Here is a 20699-nt window from a genome sequence, read left to right on the forward strand (position 1 = left end):
AACAAATATAAAAATCCAAGATAAAAAACCAATTTAAAGGAACTATATACCGGTAGAGACAAAGAAGGAAATAAAGCAATATTCCTAAAATCCGATTTTTAATAAAAAGAAAATAAAAAGGGTGTTATATTTCTGCAGCTGGCGTTCGTTCACAAAAAACATCACAAAGCTTAAAGTGACCATATGGATGAGAATTTGGTATTTATTTTGGATTTTTATTTGATAAAACAGCTTCACTATGTTTTTTTACTTGAAAAAATAATGTGAAATAACATATACCAAGTTCATACTATTTTCACGAGAAAAATCAATCATTGGGTGGCACGCAATACGTAGACGCTCTCACTAGTCCTCGGGAGCATCGCTATTGCAGTTAGTATTAGCTGTTTTGTATGTACCAATACAGGAATATCTACCGAAAAATTGTACTAGAATATCCTTGTACTGAGTACCCTCATTGACTACATAGGGCTGATCATTTGTTGACATGTTAGTTGTTACGACGACTCCATGTTACTGCGACGCCCCAAGCATCGCAGTAACACGTCAACAAATGATTAGCCGTAGTCAAGGGTACTCAATGCAGTAGATATCGGTACATACAAAACTACCATTTTAGCAATGCGATGCTCCTACGACCGTGAGGATGCCAATGTACAATTTTTTTGAAGGTGCGGCTCGGGCAGTGCGATGGGGTGGTCACGTGATAGATGTATTTGAATTTTAGCCCGTGAGCTAAATTTAGAACAATGAAAGTGTATTTTTTTTATATTTTCAGACTGTCAGTGTTACACTTGTTGTAGCTTATTTGTTGTGACTTTCACAGCAAGCGTTATTTAATTGTCAAGGCAGTATAAATATGTTTATGACATTGATGAAAATGATGTGTAATAAGCTTACCAAGGCTTGTTTGATCAACCTAGGTCTGAAAGACACAGAGGAACAACAGATGCCTGACAGAGCTATAGAAAGAGTTGGTCCCAAGCAAAACATATTACGTAATCAGTCCCACCCTAGACAGATTTTTTGAAATGTTGTTTATAAATTCTTTATTCTTCTATTGTTACATTTTTGTTATTGTTAGCATTCTTATTGTTTTTCAGTGATTCTAACAAGCATGCGTACCCACTTCGTCGGGACTGCCACCACTAGGCCTAGAATAAAGGCGTTAGGGATTTCAATTTTGTTTAGAGGGGAAAACAAAATTCAAAATCTCCATCGCCTTGATTTTAGGCTATAAAGTTACAAGTTACAACTAATGTGAGAACCTGAGATTGAACTTGAATCCGGACGTCCACCTTGGCACTTTTTGTTGTCGTTTATTTGTCCGATCTTCGGTGACTAACAAGTCAAATACGATGCGTGTGTCGTAATGGAACCAATGTTCGCATTCTCCATTTTTTTTTAGCAAACAATACTTTTGCGTTACGTGTTGGGAGAAGCCTAGAATCGATGTGGATGTAAGGGGTTTTGAATTCCTTATTTCCCCAGGAAAAATCAAAATTCAAAAACTGATATCGCCTGGATTCTAGTACGTAGGGAGGTAACAATACGATCTGCCTAGATATTTTGAGATTAATGATAGCAATCTACTGGGTTGTTTTTTTCTTTTTGAATTTCTTTTTGTTCAAAAATGTATGAGATATCGTTAAATGTCACTAGAGAGCTGAATTGTTGTTGTTGTTGCAATGTTGTTTAGACATATCAAAGTGGCAACCACAACATTATCATCGGCGAAGTATATATATATATATATATATATATCAGAGTGTCTGATGATCGCAATATGCGTGAAACTCCGAGTTACACCCAAGAAAGAGTTCCAGTACTACCAAAACTATTAGTATTACGCTCTGCCACTGCGGTATAGAGCACTGTCTTATAGCAGATTGATACTCACCGAGTTATATATATATATATATATATATATATATATATATATATATATATATATATATATATATATATATATACATCAGCATCTCCTGACGAGTGATTTACTCACGAAACAGGCTTGTAGAGACGAAAAACACTACTTGATTTTCTCCTACCCTCAACACACACACACACACACACACACACACACACACACACACACATACATTACATATATGTGCTGAGCATACGTCAACTACAGCTAAAAAGTAGTTTTAAAAAGTGAGTATTTCGATATACATTACACTCATAAATTCACTATATTTTGAAAATAAAAGTGATGAAAAGGGATGTCCTTTTAAAAATGACATTCACATGGGTATAGTTGAAGTTGCATGGTGCCATTGACTTGCACACGTGTTCACGTCAGATGATGATCTAAATAACTATTTCTAAATTACCTGATCATGCTTTTCACCCAGTGACCTCATAACTTCATCCACTGTCTTCAGAAATTCTGCTAAATTCTCCACAACGTAGCGGTTTTCCGTAAAAATCCCCCTTTCTGTAACTCAGAGGAAACCGGTTCTCAATGGGTGTGTTTTCTTTAGAATGGGGTCATACATGTTATGTGTTACAACACTATCACGAACGTTCGTTTGCTTTCACATGTACAGCATAGTGAACGCACACTATGTCCACGTGGACTTCCGTGTTACAATACGTTCACATTACAGTGTATCTCAATTCGTAGCTAGCTCTGGCCTTCGGTACTTAGCAACCAATTCACTTCCTTTAAATACAAGTTTCGTACATATAGTGAATCACAAATATGAAATACTGTGTTTTTTATTTGAGAGGGGAGGGGGACGTTTTCCCATTTTGAACTACACACCCGTTTCCCCGGGGATTCCCCTATTGTTACGATTACATAATACATAACAATTGGTTAAAATATTCCATTGTGTAATAAAAACCAGTCTTTCTTTCTCTATCCCTATAACTGTTAACAGTACACTGACTTGCCTATCGTTCATTCTCTTTTGTTACTCCCTTTCTCTCTTTTACTCCTATCGTCATCGTCATCGTCATCGTCATCATCATCATCATCATCATCATCATCATCATCATCATCATCATCATCATCATCATCATCTTCATCTTTTTTCTTCTTCTTCTTTTTCTTCTACAACGTGTAATTTTAAAATAAGCCGAAATGTATACCCAAAGAACGACACATCCATATATCATTTACAGTGAGTACCACCCTTCCCCTTCCCCTCCCCCTCCCCGTGGATACCACTTCTCTTCACGTCGATTGAATTATATATGGGGTAAGACTAGGATAATATGTATATATATATATATATATATATATATATATATATATATATATATATATATATATATATATATATATATATATATATATATACATATTATATAGTTTTACTATTACGCTCTGCCACTGCGGTATAGAGCACTGTCTTAGCAGATTGATACTCACCGAGTTACATATTATAAAAATATATATATATATATATATATGTATAATTATGCACATCCTAGCCACGTATGCACAGCGTTGACAACGTACACATCATACATGGAACATTGAACGATCATTTGTGGTCCACGTGTAGCTAGTCTGCTAAATATTGTTTTAGCATCCTGACCATGTACGAGTGAGATTTAAAAGATTAATTTTTTAAAACAAATGTTGTTGAACTTGGCCTTTGGAATCAATATCTTTGAACTGATAACGTTTGGAATATACGATAAACTTAAAAACAGTAACACCGTGGACCAACCACTTCTATACAGATAAATCATGATTAGACCACTTCCAGTAGGGGGTCGGTGTAGTTCTGGCTCTGGTTTTAATCAAAATTGCGCGAAAACTCACATGATACAACGATTTCTAAGAATCCCAAGCCATAAATACGGGGGTCTTGTAACCTTGGATATAACGAAGGAATCATCGACAGTCAGTTTTTATTGTTGGACCCAACGTAGACTGTAAGATACGTCGTGACGTTTCACCCTCACCGGCCTCCGATGTTTGAGGGCGCCCCGTCACGGCGTACCTTACAGACTTGACCCAACGTTGATCAAATTTTACATAGGCCTAAAAAAAAATTGTTTGGGCCCGGTTACCCAATCTCAACAGTCTAGCGAATGTGTATGTCTGCCAAAATATAGCCATACAGTTGTATAATAATGTATTTGACTCAAGTAACATTGGGGTATTGAAGACAATTTTCAACAGTAGTCTATGGCTTTCGATAATGGTTTGAAATGTTATGGCCTCCTGAACTATGGTTACGTATAGGTTTAAGGTGCAAGAAAGATGACTTGCAAATTTGAAGTGATTTTGCTCAGTATATATAGTTACGTCATTGATGAGTCATAGCAAACAAGTTAAAACTGTGAACTACATTGTAATGGTATTTGTCTACATGTACAATGCTATAGCATACATGGTATCCAAGCACTACAAATACAATACATAATAATCTAACATCGCGGGGGCAATTCAAAATAGCGCCCTCAATCAGATATGCATGGTATCCAAGCACTACAAATAGAACACAATAATCTAACATCGCGGGGGCAATTCAAAACAGCGCCCTCAATCAGACATGCAGGTGGAAAGTTGAAACCTTCTGAAATAAACCGTATCAACCGTCATGAAAAAGCCCACTGCAGTGATTTGAGAAATTAGTCGAAGATTCAAGCGCCCTCAGTGGTGAGAGTCTGGGTAACCAAAAGTAGGCAATCCAAAGATATTTCACCCACAGATTTTTAAAAAGGAATTATCACAGTCGGTATATCAACCAATTAATTTTAATAACAATTTAACAAAATAATTACAAACACATAATGTAAATATTCTTTTATACCTAAGGTGAAAAAAATAATTCTGTGTTTTTCTGATAACTTGACCTCAAAAAATAGGGTAGGTAAGTCAGGATTTTATTTTGTTTTAATTGATCTTTCTGATTCTTTTATTTTTGAAAAATATTGCTTTTACTCAAAAACAAACAAAATGTCCGTCAGTACCCCTTCTTGATGAAATACGTACAGACACAATCTGATTAAAATCCGATGTGGTGAAAGCAGCTAGATGTCCTTATTTACCTCTATTCATCGTGTTGTGACGTTTGTTCGGAGTGGGAAGGCGGCGATCACTCTGAACAAAACAAACGTCACAACACGATGAATAGAGGTAAATAAGGACATCTAGCCGCTTTCACCACATCGGATTTTAATCAGATTGGTACAGACATTACTGGAGAAAGAAAAGAAATGCATGAAAGTCAAGAAGACAAATCAGTTCTTATCTTATTGTTTTAAATGTTTAAACAAAGTTTAGAGTCAGTCAGCAGCTTAAAGTCGGTCGGGTTATCGGAAACACACAATTTTTATTTTATTTTGCCTACCTAACAATTTTAGTTTTTAAGGTAAATCTTATTTTTAGTTAGTTTTATTAAAACATCTACCAAACATTTCTATACATCTCTAGCCTAGAATCCAGTCATGTGATCTGGTCATGTGATCTAGTCATGTGATCTAGTCATGTGATCTAGTCATGTGATCCAGTCATGTGGATTTTTTTCTTGCCTTTCCTTTACCATGCCTGCCATTTCTCTTGTGTTGTTTATATTACTGTTGCTATGTGTTGTTTACATTACTGTTGTTATGTGTTGTTTACATTACTGTTGCTATGTGTTGTTTATATTACTGTTGCTATGTGTTGTTTACATTATTGTTATCATTACTTTTTCCATGATTATTTGTTAAGTTTTTAATAATTTTTCCCAAAACTAAAAGCTGATGAGCTCTTTGCAAAACATCATTACAATTGTTCAAGTGTAGACTGTAACAGTGCCCTCACTGGCCAGCTCTATCCTAGAAGTGGATGACGGATGTGTGAGGGTGCCCTGTCATGCCATACTGTACAGACCCAGAACATCAAAAGGAAATATATTTTGATTATCAGCAAAACCAGTGAAATTCAAAAACGTCCAATTATTTCAAGATTATTTAGTATATAGGATCAAAAAGGATAAATAATATTTTGTAAATATCTATTGCACAGATAAAATAAACTTAGGCAACGATATTGTCTTGTCTATCCATACATCTGCAAGACACTTATGTCCAAACATCTTCAAGATATCTTCACTTATGTCCACACATCTTCAAGACATCTTCACTTATGTCCAAACATCTTCAAGACATCTTCACTTACGTCCATATGTCTTCAAGATATCGTCTTTCTTCTCTTATCTTTGTTAGCAGCATTTTAGATTCATCCAAACTAACTTCCATATAATTGGCTAGGATCTCTGTCCATGTCTGGTTCACATCTCGTGCCATGTTTTTAGCATCCCTAAGTAAACAGATATAATATTGATCATGGTTTTAGCATCAATCAATCAATCAATCGATGCAATTTATATAGCGCCAATTCCACTATGACAAGAGTTCAAAAACAGGTAAGTCTTTAAGTGTTTTTTAAATGTGCTAATTGTAACTTGTTCGCAAATTTCAATTGGTAATTCATTCCACAGACGAGGCGCAGCAGAAAAAAACCGATCTTCCTCCATAAGATTCCAGCTTGTACTTAGGTACATATAGGAGATGTTTATAAATAGCATCCCTAAGTTAACAGAAATAATGATATATTGGTTTTAACATTTATCCTGATCATAATAATTATCCAAATCATGGGATTTTCTTAACTTACTGAACTAGTTCAGTTTGGTGTATTGATACCAAAGACACTTATCAACAAACATATATTATAACATTTTTATCCCAAAACAATTAGTGTTGCTGTAGCTGTAACTATAGTATGGGTTACCCAGACTCTCACCACTGGGGGCTCTACTACAAGACCATCTAGTCTTGGTTACCCAGACTCTCACCACTGGGGGCTCTACTATGAGACCATGTAGTCTTGATTACCCAGACTCCCACCACTTGGGGCTCTACTACGAGACCATCTAGTCTTGGTTACCCAGACTCTGACCACTGGGGGCGCTCTTCCAAGAGACCATCCAAACGAGAGTCTGGGGGAAACAACATTCCAACAACCTGACATGTGAAGTCACACAGTACATATCTTCCATGTTTAGCCTGCAATGTTGGATGTAGAGTATTCCCCAGCATGCACTGCTCTAAAAGCTACTTCCTGCGAGGGATAGCTGGAATCTCATTTCCCCTGACTCTCGTTTAGGGAGGTCTTGTAGGTAGAGTCCCCACTGGCAAGAGTCTAGGTAACCACGACTACTGTAACTATGGAATTTGTCATTCTGATGTGAATACCACAACCTCGTGGTAGTCAGCTTTAACTATGAAATTTGTCATTCTGATGCGAATTGTCGACCAAGACAGATCGAAAGCTTAATGCTAAAAAACTTTGAACTGTTTGTGTGTTATAACCTTTGTAAATCACCAACTAAGACAGTACAGTTTGGTGTATCAATGCTAAAGATACTTACCCACAAACGTAGATTATACCATTTTTATCCAAAACCAACTGAGCTAATTCAGTTTGGTGTGATTTCATAGCATCTTGTACATAGCGTGGTTTATCAAGTCCACCATCACGTGAAAAACTAACACATAACTTAGAGAGAGTTCTATCACGTTCAAACTGTTCCAGTTGTTCTCTGAAAAATTTAGGAAAGACATATTTTCTGCTTAAAATAATGTTGGTTTTTTATGTCGTGCTTTTATACTTTGTGTTCAAAGTGATTTACAATTATCACCCCTGGCTTGGATCTATAGCGGCACAAAGGCCCTTTATACTTCCATAACTCCCTGGGAAGCATACAATCCATTGCAGCATTTATTAGCGCATAGGATTAAAGCATTCACATTGCAACCTTTATCCTACCAGGTCCCTAATTATACAGCTGGGTTGACTGAGGCACAGTCATGGTTCAAATCTTACCCAAGGACTTAAGCCACTCAGAAACAAATGGCAACAAACCTGCAACTTCCAAGCCAGTCACTCTAACCAACATTGCTACATTTTGTCATCTGGCTCAAAAAATATCTCTGTTAGTAAGATATTTGAGAGCCAGATGATAAAATGTAGCAATGTTAGTAAGATTTTATTGAGCTAGTTACATTTTATTTCAAGCCTTATAATTTTCATTCTACTAATTTAATAGTTTCCTTGAAAATATTTTGTCTACAAACACATTCCTAAAATGAATTCAAAATTACTACAAAAAGTATTTGTCTGGTAAAGATTGGATTAATTTTGAGATATTTTGAACTAATTATTCAAAACAGAGAAATTACACTATCAATACCTGAAGATGTAGTCTCTGTTTCTATGACGACAACCAAAGAACAACCAGGTTTCACCGAACTCAACAGATGGTTGCTGTCGTTGTTGTTGGTGATAACGATGCTGTAGGAAACCAATAAATGGTGCCACACCTGTTCCTGGACCAATCATAATCAAGGGTGTGTTGATATCATCTGGGAGATGAAAGCTGTTATTGGTGCGTTTAAATATTGGTATCTGATGGTGGAATGGAAAATGTAATTAGTCAGATCAGTTTCACAGTATTAATGTGTATGCACGACAGTGTCCAATTAAATCACAGTATTAATGTGTATGTATGTGTCCAATCAGATCACAGTATTCAAAGCATAATATTAATGTGTATGCATGTGTCCAATCAGATCACAGTATTAATGCGTATGAATGACTGTGTCCAATCAAATCACAGAATGTCAGTCCTGACTTTTATTTGATAGTGCTAGCAGTCTGTCATCGAATGAAAAACACATTTCTCTTAATTTGAATCAAACTGATAACTATTGGGTTTTATACGTCACCTGTCACCAATCTCGCATTCTGATTGGTTGACGTTGGGTTTTCTTGTAAATCACTGCATAATAACGATGGAATAAAACCCAATTTTTGTGTGGCAAAAGAAATTGCTATGTCTTAGAGGGACAGCCAAGTCATGAACACAAATGTTGTGCACCCTCTAGTGGCCATGCATAGAAAGGTTGTTTGAATTCAAACGAATGTTAGTGTTAAATACCTGAGGATTTTCCTGAGTTCCACTATTTTCCTGTAGATGATTGGTTAGCTTATTCATCCATCCAGTACATACACCCTGTCTGTCACCATGACGACCATTACCATGGGGAATCTCAATAACATTGAAGGCAAATTCGAGCTTTTCTGCATCACTTAACGGAGAACTGGAAAGATAAAGAATATCAATTTAATTCTAGGACTGAACCTTTAGATGGCAGAATGTAAAAATACTAAATTTTCACATGGAATTTTTTTCATTATTTTCACTGGAATGGTTTCCCTCCCCCTAAATGAGCAAAGTTCTTTTACTGAGCTTGTGTGATACTTCGGATCATCACTTGTTGATTCAGTGTAGTTTATATTTTCATATATCTTACCTCGATACAGAGTATGGTCTTGCTTGTAACCGTGGTAACATTTCCAACAATCTTTCTATTGGTGGACAACAGGACAGAAATGCCGCCAGAATGTCGACAACAGATATGTTTGCACATCGGATGAATTGTTCATAATCTTCGCTACCTTGACGACTGCATAATTCTTGGAGACGGCGTTTCTCGTTTTCATTGTTGGTGTACGCTGCTAACAGTCTGATGAATGCCTGGATAAATTTTGACATATTAATGATGATGTCACACAATTGTACACATAAATTGATGACATACATCATGTACACACAAAGTGGTGATGTCACGTCATTGTACACATGCAAACTGATGACATACATCATGTACACACAAACTGGTGATGTCACATAATTATAGAAACACAAACTGATGTCACTGTATGGAAACACAAACTGGTGATGTCATACGTACTGTTGTGTACACACAAACTGCTGATGTCATACTGTTGTGTACACATAAACTGGTGACATGTCAGTGTAGCATTCTACATGGATAACTAATCAAGAAACAGTAAGCAAAACCCTTTATAAATTATATACCAAACTAAAACCATAACTTACTTTCTTTGGTGGCATTCTTAGGTCAAAGGTCGTCAACAATGCATGTCTGAGGGTACAATTCATCGGTACAAACTCTGGTACCTGTGCACGTTTCTTTTTCGTACCCTCTAGTAGATGTAATATCATTGGTATATCTGCTTTCTCTTGGATTGATAGATGCTGAATGATAAAGTCTACCTCTTCAGAGTTATTTGGACATACCACACCGATAGAATCACCAGGTTTGTACTCTATACCAGTATTCTGAAAGAAAACCCAAAAAACAAATTCTGGTTAGTAAATGTTACTTCTCTAGGACTGTTTAGACATAACATACCCAACTGAGTCACTAGGAACATTTTGTATAATAGTATTTTGTTTATGAAAACAGTTAAAAATAGGTAGATACTACAATTTAAGTCCTTAGAGATTGTTTTTGACTTTTAATTGACAGTGTCTTGAATTTTTGGCTTCTTTCTTCAGTATAACCTTTCCTTTCACTTGTTCATGTTACCTAGACTGTCTCCTGTGTGTTTTTGTCGTATTTCACTTCGTCTTTTGTATGTGATTTATATGGTTTTTTTATGAGCACGTTCTCGAAGTAAATAAATAAAAAAAAAAGACAAAAAAAGAGACAGACACTTATTAATATTACCGTATTGTAAGATTACTTGCATTGGTGAATGCGAATACCAGTGGTATTTGCAGTGCGGTGCAAAACTGGAAAAAACATTATTGCCTATCTGCATGCAAATGATATCCAAATGAGGAAAAAAAACAAAACAAACAATGCTTAGGACAAACAAAAAAATTGTGTGGTTCCGATTACGTTCAATTTTAGAATAGGTGGGGTAAGTAGCATTTTTAGTTTATTTCTTTTAATTGCACATCCACTATTTCATGCAAGACTTCACAATTTTTTGGTATTTTATTTCATTTTTCTCAAATACATAAAAACAGTTTAGGGTCAACAGTGAAAAACTAGGTGGGGTCGGGTAACCGAAACCAAACAATTTGTTAATGGTTTGACTATAAGAATGATTGCTAGTCATCAACCATTCAGTCTGCAACTGATTCTGTATGACCTTTGACCTATAGTTTTGTTACTTATTGGTCATATGAGCAATAGGAAAAGAATCAAACCATATTTGGAGAATGAAAGTCTTTTATTTTTGACAACCTGTTGTCATGGTAACATGGCCTGATGACAAGATATCTATAGATACTAGATTTAGCTCTATTGTGTAGATTAAGAATGTCATACAATATGACGGAATCCCATGATGCATCAGTGCAAGTGTGGCATACTCAGGATATCTGTACAAGACTAGCGCTTACAGTGTTCTCTGTGGCACTACTTTCAGTAGCGTATGTAGCAAGTGAAAGTGCAGCAGTAAACAGTGCAAGCACAAGTGCAAATATATCCCTGAGTACCCATACTGGAACTAATGCTGAATGGGAGATATCTAATTGGAGGAGAGACTTACCGAGATATCTAATTCAATCCTCAGACACGTCTTCACTGCATCATGTCTTGTTAGTCTCTCAGCTGATTGCACTGTTGCCATGACAACAGGTGATGTTGCAGACGGGAAGACAGCTCCGCCATGTAATGGTAGGCTAGGCAAATCCTGAAAAGTAAAGAATTAGAGCGACAAATTACAGAGAGTGTCAGGTGGTAAGTGAGGTGGGAACATTGTATCAATTTACTCAATGTAAGTAACTTACCACTGATAGGTCTGGTTGGTACTCTATGGTAAGGTAGTCAGGTGGTAAGTGAGGTGGGATCATTGTATCGATTTACTCAATGTAAGTAACTTACCACTGATAGGTCTGGTTGGTACTCTATGGTAAGGTAGTCAGGTGGTAAGTGAGGTGGGAACATTGTATCAATTTACTCAATGTAAGTAACTTACCACTGATAGGTCTGGTTGGTACTCTATGGTAAGGTAGGCAGGTGGTAATGGTGGAAGGGTCAATGCACTTTCTGACAATGGTGGACATGATGAAGTCAATGATGTTTCACATATGGTTACGTTTTCAGACATTTCTTGCTTTTCCTCGGCATTGTCATCTAGATTCTCCTTATCCACTTCATCTGTTATATACTTTTCTTGTATTTGCATATTGCTTCCAGTTTCAACAGATGTCCCCGTAAGCTTGCTGCTCAATTTTGTATTGTCAACCTCATTTACATCTTTGTTAGGAATGCTTCCATTGGCTGACTCACTGCTAGCAACATCCTGATTGAAAGACTTGTTTTCATTGGCTACATCAGTTGTTGCTGTGATACTATTGGCTGTCTCAACATCACCAGATAAAACACTATTGAGTGATGTAATGTTATGGTCAACCTCATTGGTTGCTTCAGTTTTGTTAGGTGCAGTGTGATTGGTTGATATTTGTTCATCATTTTTGGGGTTGAGAGTCACTGATATGTCTGTCAAATTCTGTTTAATTTTGTTACTAGTCCTTTTTGCATCGATGTCAGTAATTTTGAGATCAGAATTTGGACTTGAAACACTACTTTCATTTTTAGTCAGAATATTGTTTGGTATTTCAGAGTTGTTTGACTCATCTAGTTTGAGATGTTGTAAATCACTGGAGATACATTCAGTCTGTGTGTTTGTATTTGTGTTTGTTTGTTGTGAATCAAGATTTAGTTCTTTCCTCAAAGCAGCCCACAGACCTTCAATCCATGGTTCCACCACTATTTCCAACCTATAGAAATAATAAAATTATTTTAAAAATATTATTACATATGTACCAGAGAGTACTTGCATCAGTGCCACGCATTACTGAAAATTCACAAATACTTTAGGACTTCTGACTTCAGTCATAATACTGAAACTATCATTACTGGGACAAGCCATTAGCCAAGCAAGTGGACTTGTTATCAAAGAGTACCAATATTTACACATGTGATGATGGGCTCTTACATAACACAAGTAAACAGCTGTAAAACCTCTATTCGGCCGTCTGCATGGACTGCAATTGAGGCAAACCTTATCTCCGTCTTATATCAGTTGTTAGCAATTTATTAGGCTATTATAAGTAACGCTACAAACAGCTTTAGAGATGCAAACAACTTTTATGACACCCGTTTTCGCCAGGCAAGCCCGCGAGTTTGTTGCACTTGGACCGCTAATGGTTTGTGACTGTCATGTGGCCTGATAAGTCTTTGACAAAAAACTGACTGTTCACAACAGCCCTAAAGTCACTAGACAACTCATTCCAAAATAAGCTTAGGAGGAAACAGTTTGTTTGTTTGTTTGTTTTTACCACTTACCCTACACCATCATCTGCAAAGCCTGATGGGTAAAATCTTGTAGCTCCAAGCTGCTCAAATCTCCTGTCAAAATTTTTACCATTGTTGCAGAAATTGGTATAGTTACTGTCACCAAGAGCTGAGGTGAAAAAAACAAAGTATTATTTACTAAGTACACTGAAATGTAAGTAGATTCATTTTGTCAATGGATAATATTGTTTCCCATGATGCCTCATTCAAAATGGTGGGTCTGTATTTGACAATTCATTATGTCTGAATGACTTTAAAATATTGCTGCAAATTGTACCTAGATACTGAAGAGTAGTCAGTCTTGATAACCAAGTAATTCCCAGGATAGACCATTCAAAGTGGCAGATTTTTATTTCCCATGATGCACCTTTCAAGATGACATGTTCATTTCCCATCATGCAACATTCAAAATGGTGGATCTCTATATTGTAATACACTTACCAAGGACTGTGAACTTGAGATGTTTAAGGTGGTCATCTGGTAGTGTCTTCTTTTTAAGACGTCTGTAAAACTTGACAGCAGTGTCTGGAGGATCACCATCACCAGTAGTTGACACGACAACCACTACTATCTTCTCATTCACTATGTTGAACTGGTAGAATAAAGAAAAACAGGAAATGACATCATAGTGGTAAACGTGTCATTTCCTGCAAGATTTTCCCACAATCCCTTGCAGGAAATCCTCAGAACACATGTCAAGTGCAGTAAGGCTTCTTTACCAAGGTCCTGTTATCACCCCAAAATCACATACTAGTAATAATCATCAATAAAAGTGCACTAAACTAATAGCAGAAAAACACAGATTTCTTTCATTATTTTGTGGAGATAAAAACCAACCCTGTTGCCTATTCACAAAAGAGAGCAGAGAGTCCTGCTGGCTGCTTCAGTCTATAGCAATGCAGTGGACATGTTGAACTCTGTTGACATGCTAACATCGATACTTACTGGCTGCTCTAGTCTATAGCAGTGCAGTGGACATGTTGAACTCTGTTGACATGCTAACATCGATACTTACTGGCTGCTCTAGTCTATAGCAATGCAGTGGACATGTTGAACTCTGTTGACATGCTAACATCGATACTTACTGGCTGCTCTAGTCTATGGCAGTGCAGTGGACATGTTGAACTCTGTTGACATGCTAACATCGATACTTACTGGCTGCTCTAGTCTATGGCAGTGCAGTGGACATGTTGAACTCTGTTGACATGCTAACATCGATACTTACTGGCTGCTCTAGTCTATAGCAATGCAGTGGACATGTTGAACTCTGTTGACATGCTAACATCGATACTTACTGGCTGCTCTAGTCTATAGCAGTGCAGTGGACATGTTGAACTCTGTTGACATGCTAACATCGATACTTACTGGCTGCTCTAGTCTATAGCAGTGCAGTGGACATGTTGAACTCTGTTGACATGCTAACATCGATACTTACTGGCTGCTCTAGTCTATAGCAATGCAGTGGACATGTTGAACTCTGTTGACATGCTAACATCGATACTTACTGGCTGCTCTAGTCTATAGCAGTGCAGTGGACATGTTGAACTCTGTTGACATGCTAACATCGATACTTACTGGCTGCTCTAGTCTATAGCAGTGCAGTGGACATGTTGAACTCTGTTGACATGCTAACATCGATACTTACTGGCTGCTCTAGTCTATAGCAGTGCAGTGGACATGTTGAACTCTGTTGACATGCTAACATCGATACTTACTGGCTGCTCTAGTCTATAGCAATGCAGTGGACATGTTGAACTCTGTTGACATGCTAACATCGATACTTACTGGCTGCTCTAGTCTATAGCAGTGCAGTGGACATGTTGAACTCTGTTGACATGCTAACATCGATACTTACTGGCTGCTCTAGTCTATAGCAGTGCAGTGGACATGTTGAACTCTGTTGACATGCTAACATCGATACTTACTGGCTGCTCTAGTCTATGGCAGTGCAGTGGACATGTTGAACTCTGTTGACATGCTAACATCAATACTTACTGGCTGCTCTAGTCTATAGCAGTGCAGTGGACATGTTGAACTCTGTTGACATGCTAACATCGATACTTACTGGCTGCTCTAGTCTATAGCAATGCAGTGGACATGTTGAACTCTGTTGACATGCTAACATCGATACTTACTGGCTGCTCTAGTCTATAGCAGTGCAGTGGACATGTTGAACTCTGTTGACATGCTAACATCGATACTTACTGGCTGCTCTAGTCTATAGCAGTGCAGTGGACATGTTGAACTCTGTTGACATGCTAACATCGATACTTACTGGCTGCTCTAGTCTATAGCAGTGCAGTGGACATGTTGAACTCTGTTGACATGCTAACATCGATACTTACTGGCTGCTCTAGTCTATAGCAATGCAGTGGACATGTTGAACTCTGTTGACATGCTAACATCGATACTTACTGGCTGCTCTAGTCTATAGCAGTGCAGTGGACATGTTGAACTCTGTTGACATGCTAACATCGATACTTACTGGCTGCTCTAGTCTATAGCAGTGCAGTGGACATGTTGAACTCTGTTGACATGCTAACATCGATACTTACTGGCTGCTCTAGTCTATAGCAGTGCAGTGGACATGTTGAACTCTGTTGACATGCTAACATCGATACTTACTGGCTGCTCTAGTCTATAGCAATGCAGTGGACATGTTGAACTCTGTTGACATGCTAACATCGATACTTACTGGCTGCTCTAGTCTATAGCAGTGCAGTGGACATGTTGAACTCTGTTGACATGCTAACATCGATACTTACTGGCTGCTCTAGTCTATAGCAGTGCAGTGGACATGTTGAACTCTGTTGACATGCTAACATCGATACTTACTGGCTGCTCTAGTCTATAGCAGTGCAGTGGACATGTTGAACTCTGTTGACATGCTAACATCGATACTTACTGGCTGCTCTAGTCTATAGCAGTGCAGTGGACATGTTGAACTCTGTTGACATGCTAACATCGATACTTACTGGCTGCTCTAGTCTATAGCAGTGCAGTGGACATGTTGAACTCTGTTGACATGCTAACATCGATACTTACTGGCTGCTCTAGTCTATGGCAGTGCAGTGGACATGTTGAACTCTGTTGACATGCTAACATCGATACTTACTGGCTGCTCTAGTCTATGGCAGTGCAGTGGACATGTTGAACTCTGTTGACATGCTAACATCGATACTTACTGGCTGCTCTAGTCTATAGCAGTGCAGTGGACATGTTGAACTCTGTTGACATGCTAACATCGATACTTACTGGCTGCTCTAGTCTATAGCAGTGCAGTGGACATGTTGAACTCTGTTGACATGCTAACATCGATACTTACTGGCTGCTCTAGTCTATAGCAATGCAGTGGACATGTTGAACTCTGTTGACATGCTAACATCGATACTTACTGGCTGCTCTAGTCTATAGCAGTGCAGTGGACATGTTGAACTCTGTTGACATGCTAACATCGATACTTACTGGCTGCTCTAGTCTATAGCAGTGCAGTGGACATGTTGAACTCTGTTGACATGCTAACATCGATACTTACTGGCTGCTCTAGTCTATAGCAGTGCAGTGGACATGTTGAACTCTGTTGACATGCTAACATCGATACTTACTGGCTGCTCTAGTCTATAGCAATGCAGTGGACATGTTGAACTCTGTTGACATGCTAACATCGATACTTACTGGCTGCTCTAGTCTATAGCAGTGCAGTGGACATGTTGAACTCTGTTGACATGCTAACATCGATACTTACTGGCTGCTCTAGTCTATAGCAGTGCAGTGGACATGTTGAACTCTGTTGACATGCTAACATCGATACTTACTGGCTGCTCTAGTCTATAGCAGTGCAGTGGACATGTTGAACTCTGTTGACATGCTAACATCGATACTTACTGGCTGCTCTAGTCTATAGCAGTGCAGTGGACATGTTGAACTCTGTTGACATGCTAACATCGATACTTACTGGCTGCTCTAGTCTATAGCAGTGCAGTGGACATGTTGAACTCTGTTGACATGCTAACATCGATACTTACTGGCTGCTCTAGTCTATAGCAATGCAGTGGACATGTTGAACTCTGTTGACATGCTAACATCGATACTTACTGGCTGCTCTAGTCTATAGCAGTGCAGTGGACATGTTGAACTCTGTTGACATGCTAACATCGATACTTACTGGCTGCTCTAGTCTATAGCAATGCAGTGGACATGTTGAACTCTGTTGACATGCTATTGATATTTACCTTCTTCTCAGTCTTACTAAGACAATGTAGATCTGGTTCAAGTCCATGATCACCAGCATATTGATGTATTTCTTCAGCTATAGCCTGTGCCTGTCCAGTCTGTGAGCCATAGAGTAGTAAGAAGCGATTCTTGGACATCATAGACATAGCTGAAACAAAGTACAGGAGAAATGAAGTTGACTTAGTAATTTACCCATAGACCACAGGGACCAGGAGAAATAAAGTTAACTTAGTAATTTACCCATAGACCACAGGGACCAGGAGAAATAAAGTTAACTTAGTAATTTACCCATAGACCACAGGGACCAGGAGGAATAAAGTTGACTTAGTAATTTACCCATAGACCACAGGGACCAGGAGAAATAAAGTTGGCTTAGTAATTTAGCATAGACCACAGGGACCAGGAGAAATAAAGTTGACTTAGTAATTTACCCATAGGACAGGATTTTCAGGATTTTCCAGATTATTTTTCTCTCTATTTCAAATAAGATTATAAATATTGCCATCATAATTATCGTTTCCTCTCACTGTCTTTTCCTATTTCCTACTGTAAATAGTTATCACTGTCTTATCAGAGTTTATCAACTTTGCATTAATGTAAGATACGTTATGACGTTTCGCCCTCACCAGCCTCCTCTCCTCTGGTAGGGGTTGGCCGATGTGTGAGGGCACCCCATCACGGCGTACCTTAAACACTCGGGTTGGCCGATGTGTGAGGGCACCCCATCACGGCATACCTTAAACACTCGGGTTGGCCGATGTGTGAGGGCACCCCATCACGGCATACCTTAAACACTCGGGTTGGCCGATGTGTGAGGGTGCCCCATCACGGCGTACCTTAAACACTCGTGTTGGCCGATGTGTGAGGGCACCCCATCACGGCATACCTTAAACACTCGGGTTGGCCGATGTGTGAGGGTGCCCCATCACGGCGTACCTTAAACACTCGGGTTGGCCGATGTGTGAGGGCGCCTCATCACGGCGTACCTTACAGACTAGGTTTGGCTGATGTGTGAGGGCGCCCCATCACGGCGTACCTTACAGACTAGGGTTGACCGATGTGTGAGGGTGCCCCATCACGGCGTACCTTACAGATTAGGGTTGACTGATGTGTGAGGGCGCCCCATCACGGCGTACCTTACAGACTACATTAATCAGTGTACAACTACATTTTGTACTCCTAAAGGGGTACTCACCCAATCAACACATTACCCTGTTACAGTGTAAACATCTACTAATTAGACTAATGATAAAAGACAAAATAAGAAAATAACATTAGAAATCTTGAAAATCTTGAAAAAACGTTTTTTATTCCTCCTGACTCCTGTGATAAGACATGATGTTTTTAAACCTGTACTAGCTGTAATGGGAGTATTATTTTTTCAATCAGACAACCAACAAGACTCGCCATAGAGGGCGGTAATGTATGACGATGTATGTTGACTGAAAATTGTTAAAATATCAATAATTAGAAAGGTACATTTTACCTATAAGTACAGTAGTATAGTAATATTAAAGTTGAAATTGTGATTCACCCACGTTTCAAAACCCAACAAAAAGTATGTGCTACCTGAGGTATTTAAAATTCGTTCACTTAGATTACTAGTATTCTTGACAAAACCAAACTGTTAAAATACCAATAATTAGATATTGTACATGTTAATTAGATTCAGAGATCTATTTTATCTGTAAGTACTAGTGGTATTGTAACAGGTTGAAATCATGATAATATTGGGCACATCCCAATCATTCCCTTCCAATCTGAATTCAAGAGATAATTCTGATGTGATCAAAAATAATATTGGTTGGATCAATATTGTTATGGTCACAGATTAGTATGGTCTACTGTACTGGTGTCTGAAACTACACATATAAATGTAAATGTCAAATGTGTATGCATTTTCATAAGGGCTATGTATATGCAATATGCACTGCAAAATTCTAACAGTTATAACTTATGAAAATTTATTGAAAACTTGCAAGGGATTGAAAATCGAATATGAATTAAGAAGCAATATCCCAATCTCATAGTTATAGCGCGAAGCGGCTCAATGACTAGTACGCATGCGCGTCGTATATACTATGCGAAAAAATTTGGTGTTCTCCCAATGATGCATAGCGGCGCGCACTGACTACGCATGCGCCTTCCATATACTACGTGCATTCTCCACGCGCTACCGTATCATCGTATATCATAGGCGACATAACATCACCATGCATTGCAATATTGTAACAGTAGGCTCTGTTTGCACGATTATCGTAACATTGTAACGAATATCGAGGCATCACTGTACCTCAAGGAGAAATTGTTACACTATTTGGAAGTTTGATGCACGGCGGTACGCGATACGGACCACTGATGGCATAGCGCAGTTTAATTTCCGTGGAAGTGTGGTTTTGACATTTATATTGTCGATAATTTTTTACATGTTTTAAAAAGAATATCTACTTTCCTATGTTTGTTGGTACAGTAACATTCCTAAATCATCGAGTTGAATTGTCCAAAGACCAACGTACGTTGGTGGAGGGTCTATGATAAGTTGGCTGATTGAAAATGAACAATATTAATCTAATGGCTATGATGGTTTTTGAAACCAACAACTGCATAGAGTGTTGACTTTCTTTACTTCTTGTCCATGTCAGACATAGAAAATGACCTAAATCACTTGAAGTGTACGAACCCTGGCCCAGGCAGCCGGTCACAAATGAATCTACCCTGCGCGAGCTTATGGGCTTTGCCTAGTTATGATATTACTGTGATAGGCAATGGGTTAAATCGGATCTGAATGTGAATCCGAAAAATATATGGTCTGGATTTTGTACCGACCAAGGCTATAGCTAGCTAAGGACTATACAAAATGGAGACCTTCGGAGATCGCCGATGAGTTGACTGGACACCCGGATTGCACGGTACACTAACAATACTATCAGCATAGACACATGGTAGACCTTGTTCGTCGATCGACCATGCACCGTCTGTACGACAATCGAGTATGTTTATGTACACGACGTACAGAAGTCAAATAATTCGCTCATTCCGTAACTGAACTTGTCAGTGGACAATATATGATATCAATAAATAACAAACAAGAAAAAAATACCTGTACAACACGAATACCAGTACTTTCCCAAAGAACTGATCACCCGCATTCACTAGATGTTTTGAATGGCACGTTTCATGTTCAGACGACTTTTTACCGGATATTACATCATTGATACTTGTGTAAGGGTTTCCCCTCTCCTCATTCGCAATCTTTATTTAATACACCC

General features: G+C 38.3%; 1 protein-coding gene across 1 annotated transcript; it reads right to left on the reverse strand.

Annotated features, from left to right (window-relative positions):
- Window positions 1–4706: 4706 nt before the first annotated feature.
- LOC144450157 (methionine synthase reductase-like) lies at window positions 4707–20625 on the reverse strand. Its single transcript, XM_078140731.1, has 12 exons — window positions 20531–20625; window positions 17430–17578; window positions 13639–13789; window positions 13189–13306; window positions 11816–12620; window positions 11387–11530; window positions 9921–10163; window positions 9331–9554; window positions 8955–9117; window positions 8208–8422; window positions 7386–7556; window positions 4707–6271 (listed from the first exon to the last, which is right to left on the reverse strand). Exons 1-12 carry the CDS (start codon window positions 20577–20579, stop codon window positions 6127–6129), a joined length of 2577 nt encoding a protein of 858 aa, XP_077996857.1. The 5' UTR covers window positions 20580–20625; the 3' UTR covers window positions 4707–6126.
- Window positions 20626–20699: the final 74 nt, after the last annotated feature.

Source organism: Glandiceps talaboti, chromosome 19 (assembly GCF_964340395.1).
Source record: "Glandiceps talaboti chromosome 19, keGlaTala1.1, whole genome shotgun sequence".
NCBI lineage: Eukaryota > Metazoa > Hemichordata > Enteropneusta > Spengelidae > Glandiceps > Glandiceps talaboti.

Coding starts and splice junctions, on each gene's coding strand:
- LOC144450157 (XM_078140731.1), bottom strand. CDS start 20,579: ATGCGGGTGATCAGTTCTTTGGGAAAGTACTGGTATTCGTGTTGTACA. Junction 17,579..20,530: donor CTGGTATTCGTGTTGTACAG/GTATTTTTTTCT, acceptor ACTTTGTTTCAG/CTATGTCTATGATGTCCAAG. Junction 10,164..11,386: donor GGATTGAATTAGATATCTCG/GTAAGTCTCTCC, acceptor GTTTTCTTTCAG/AATACTGGTATAGAGTACAA.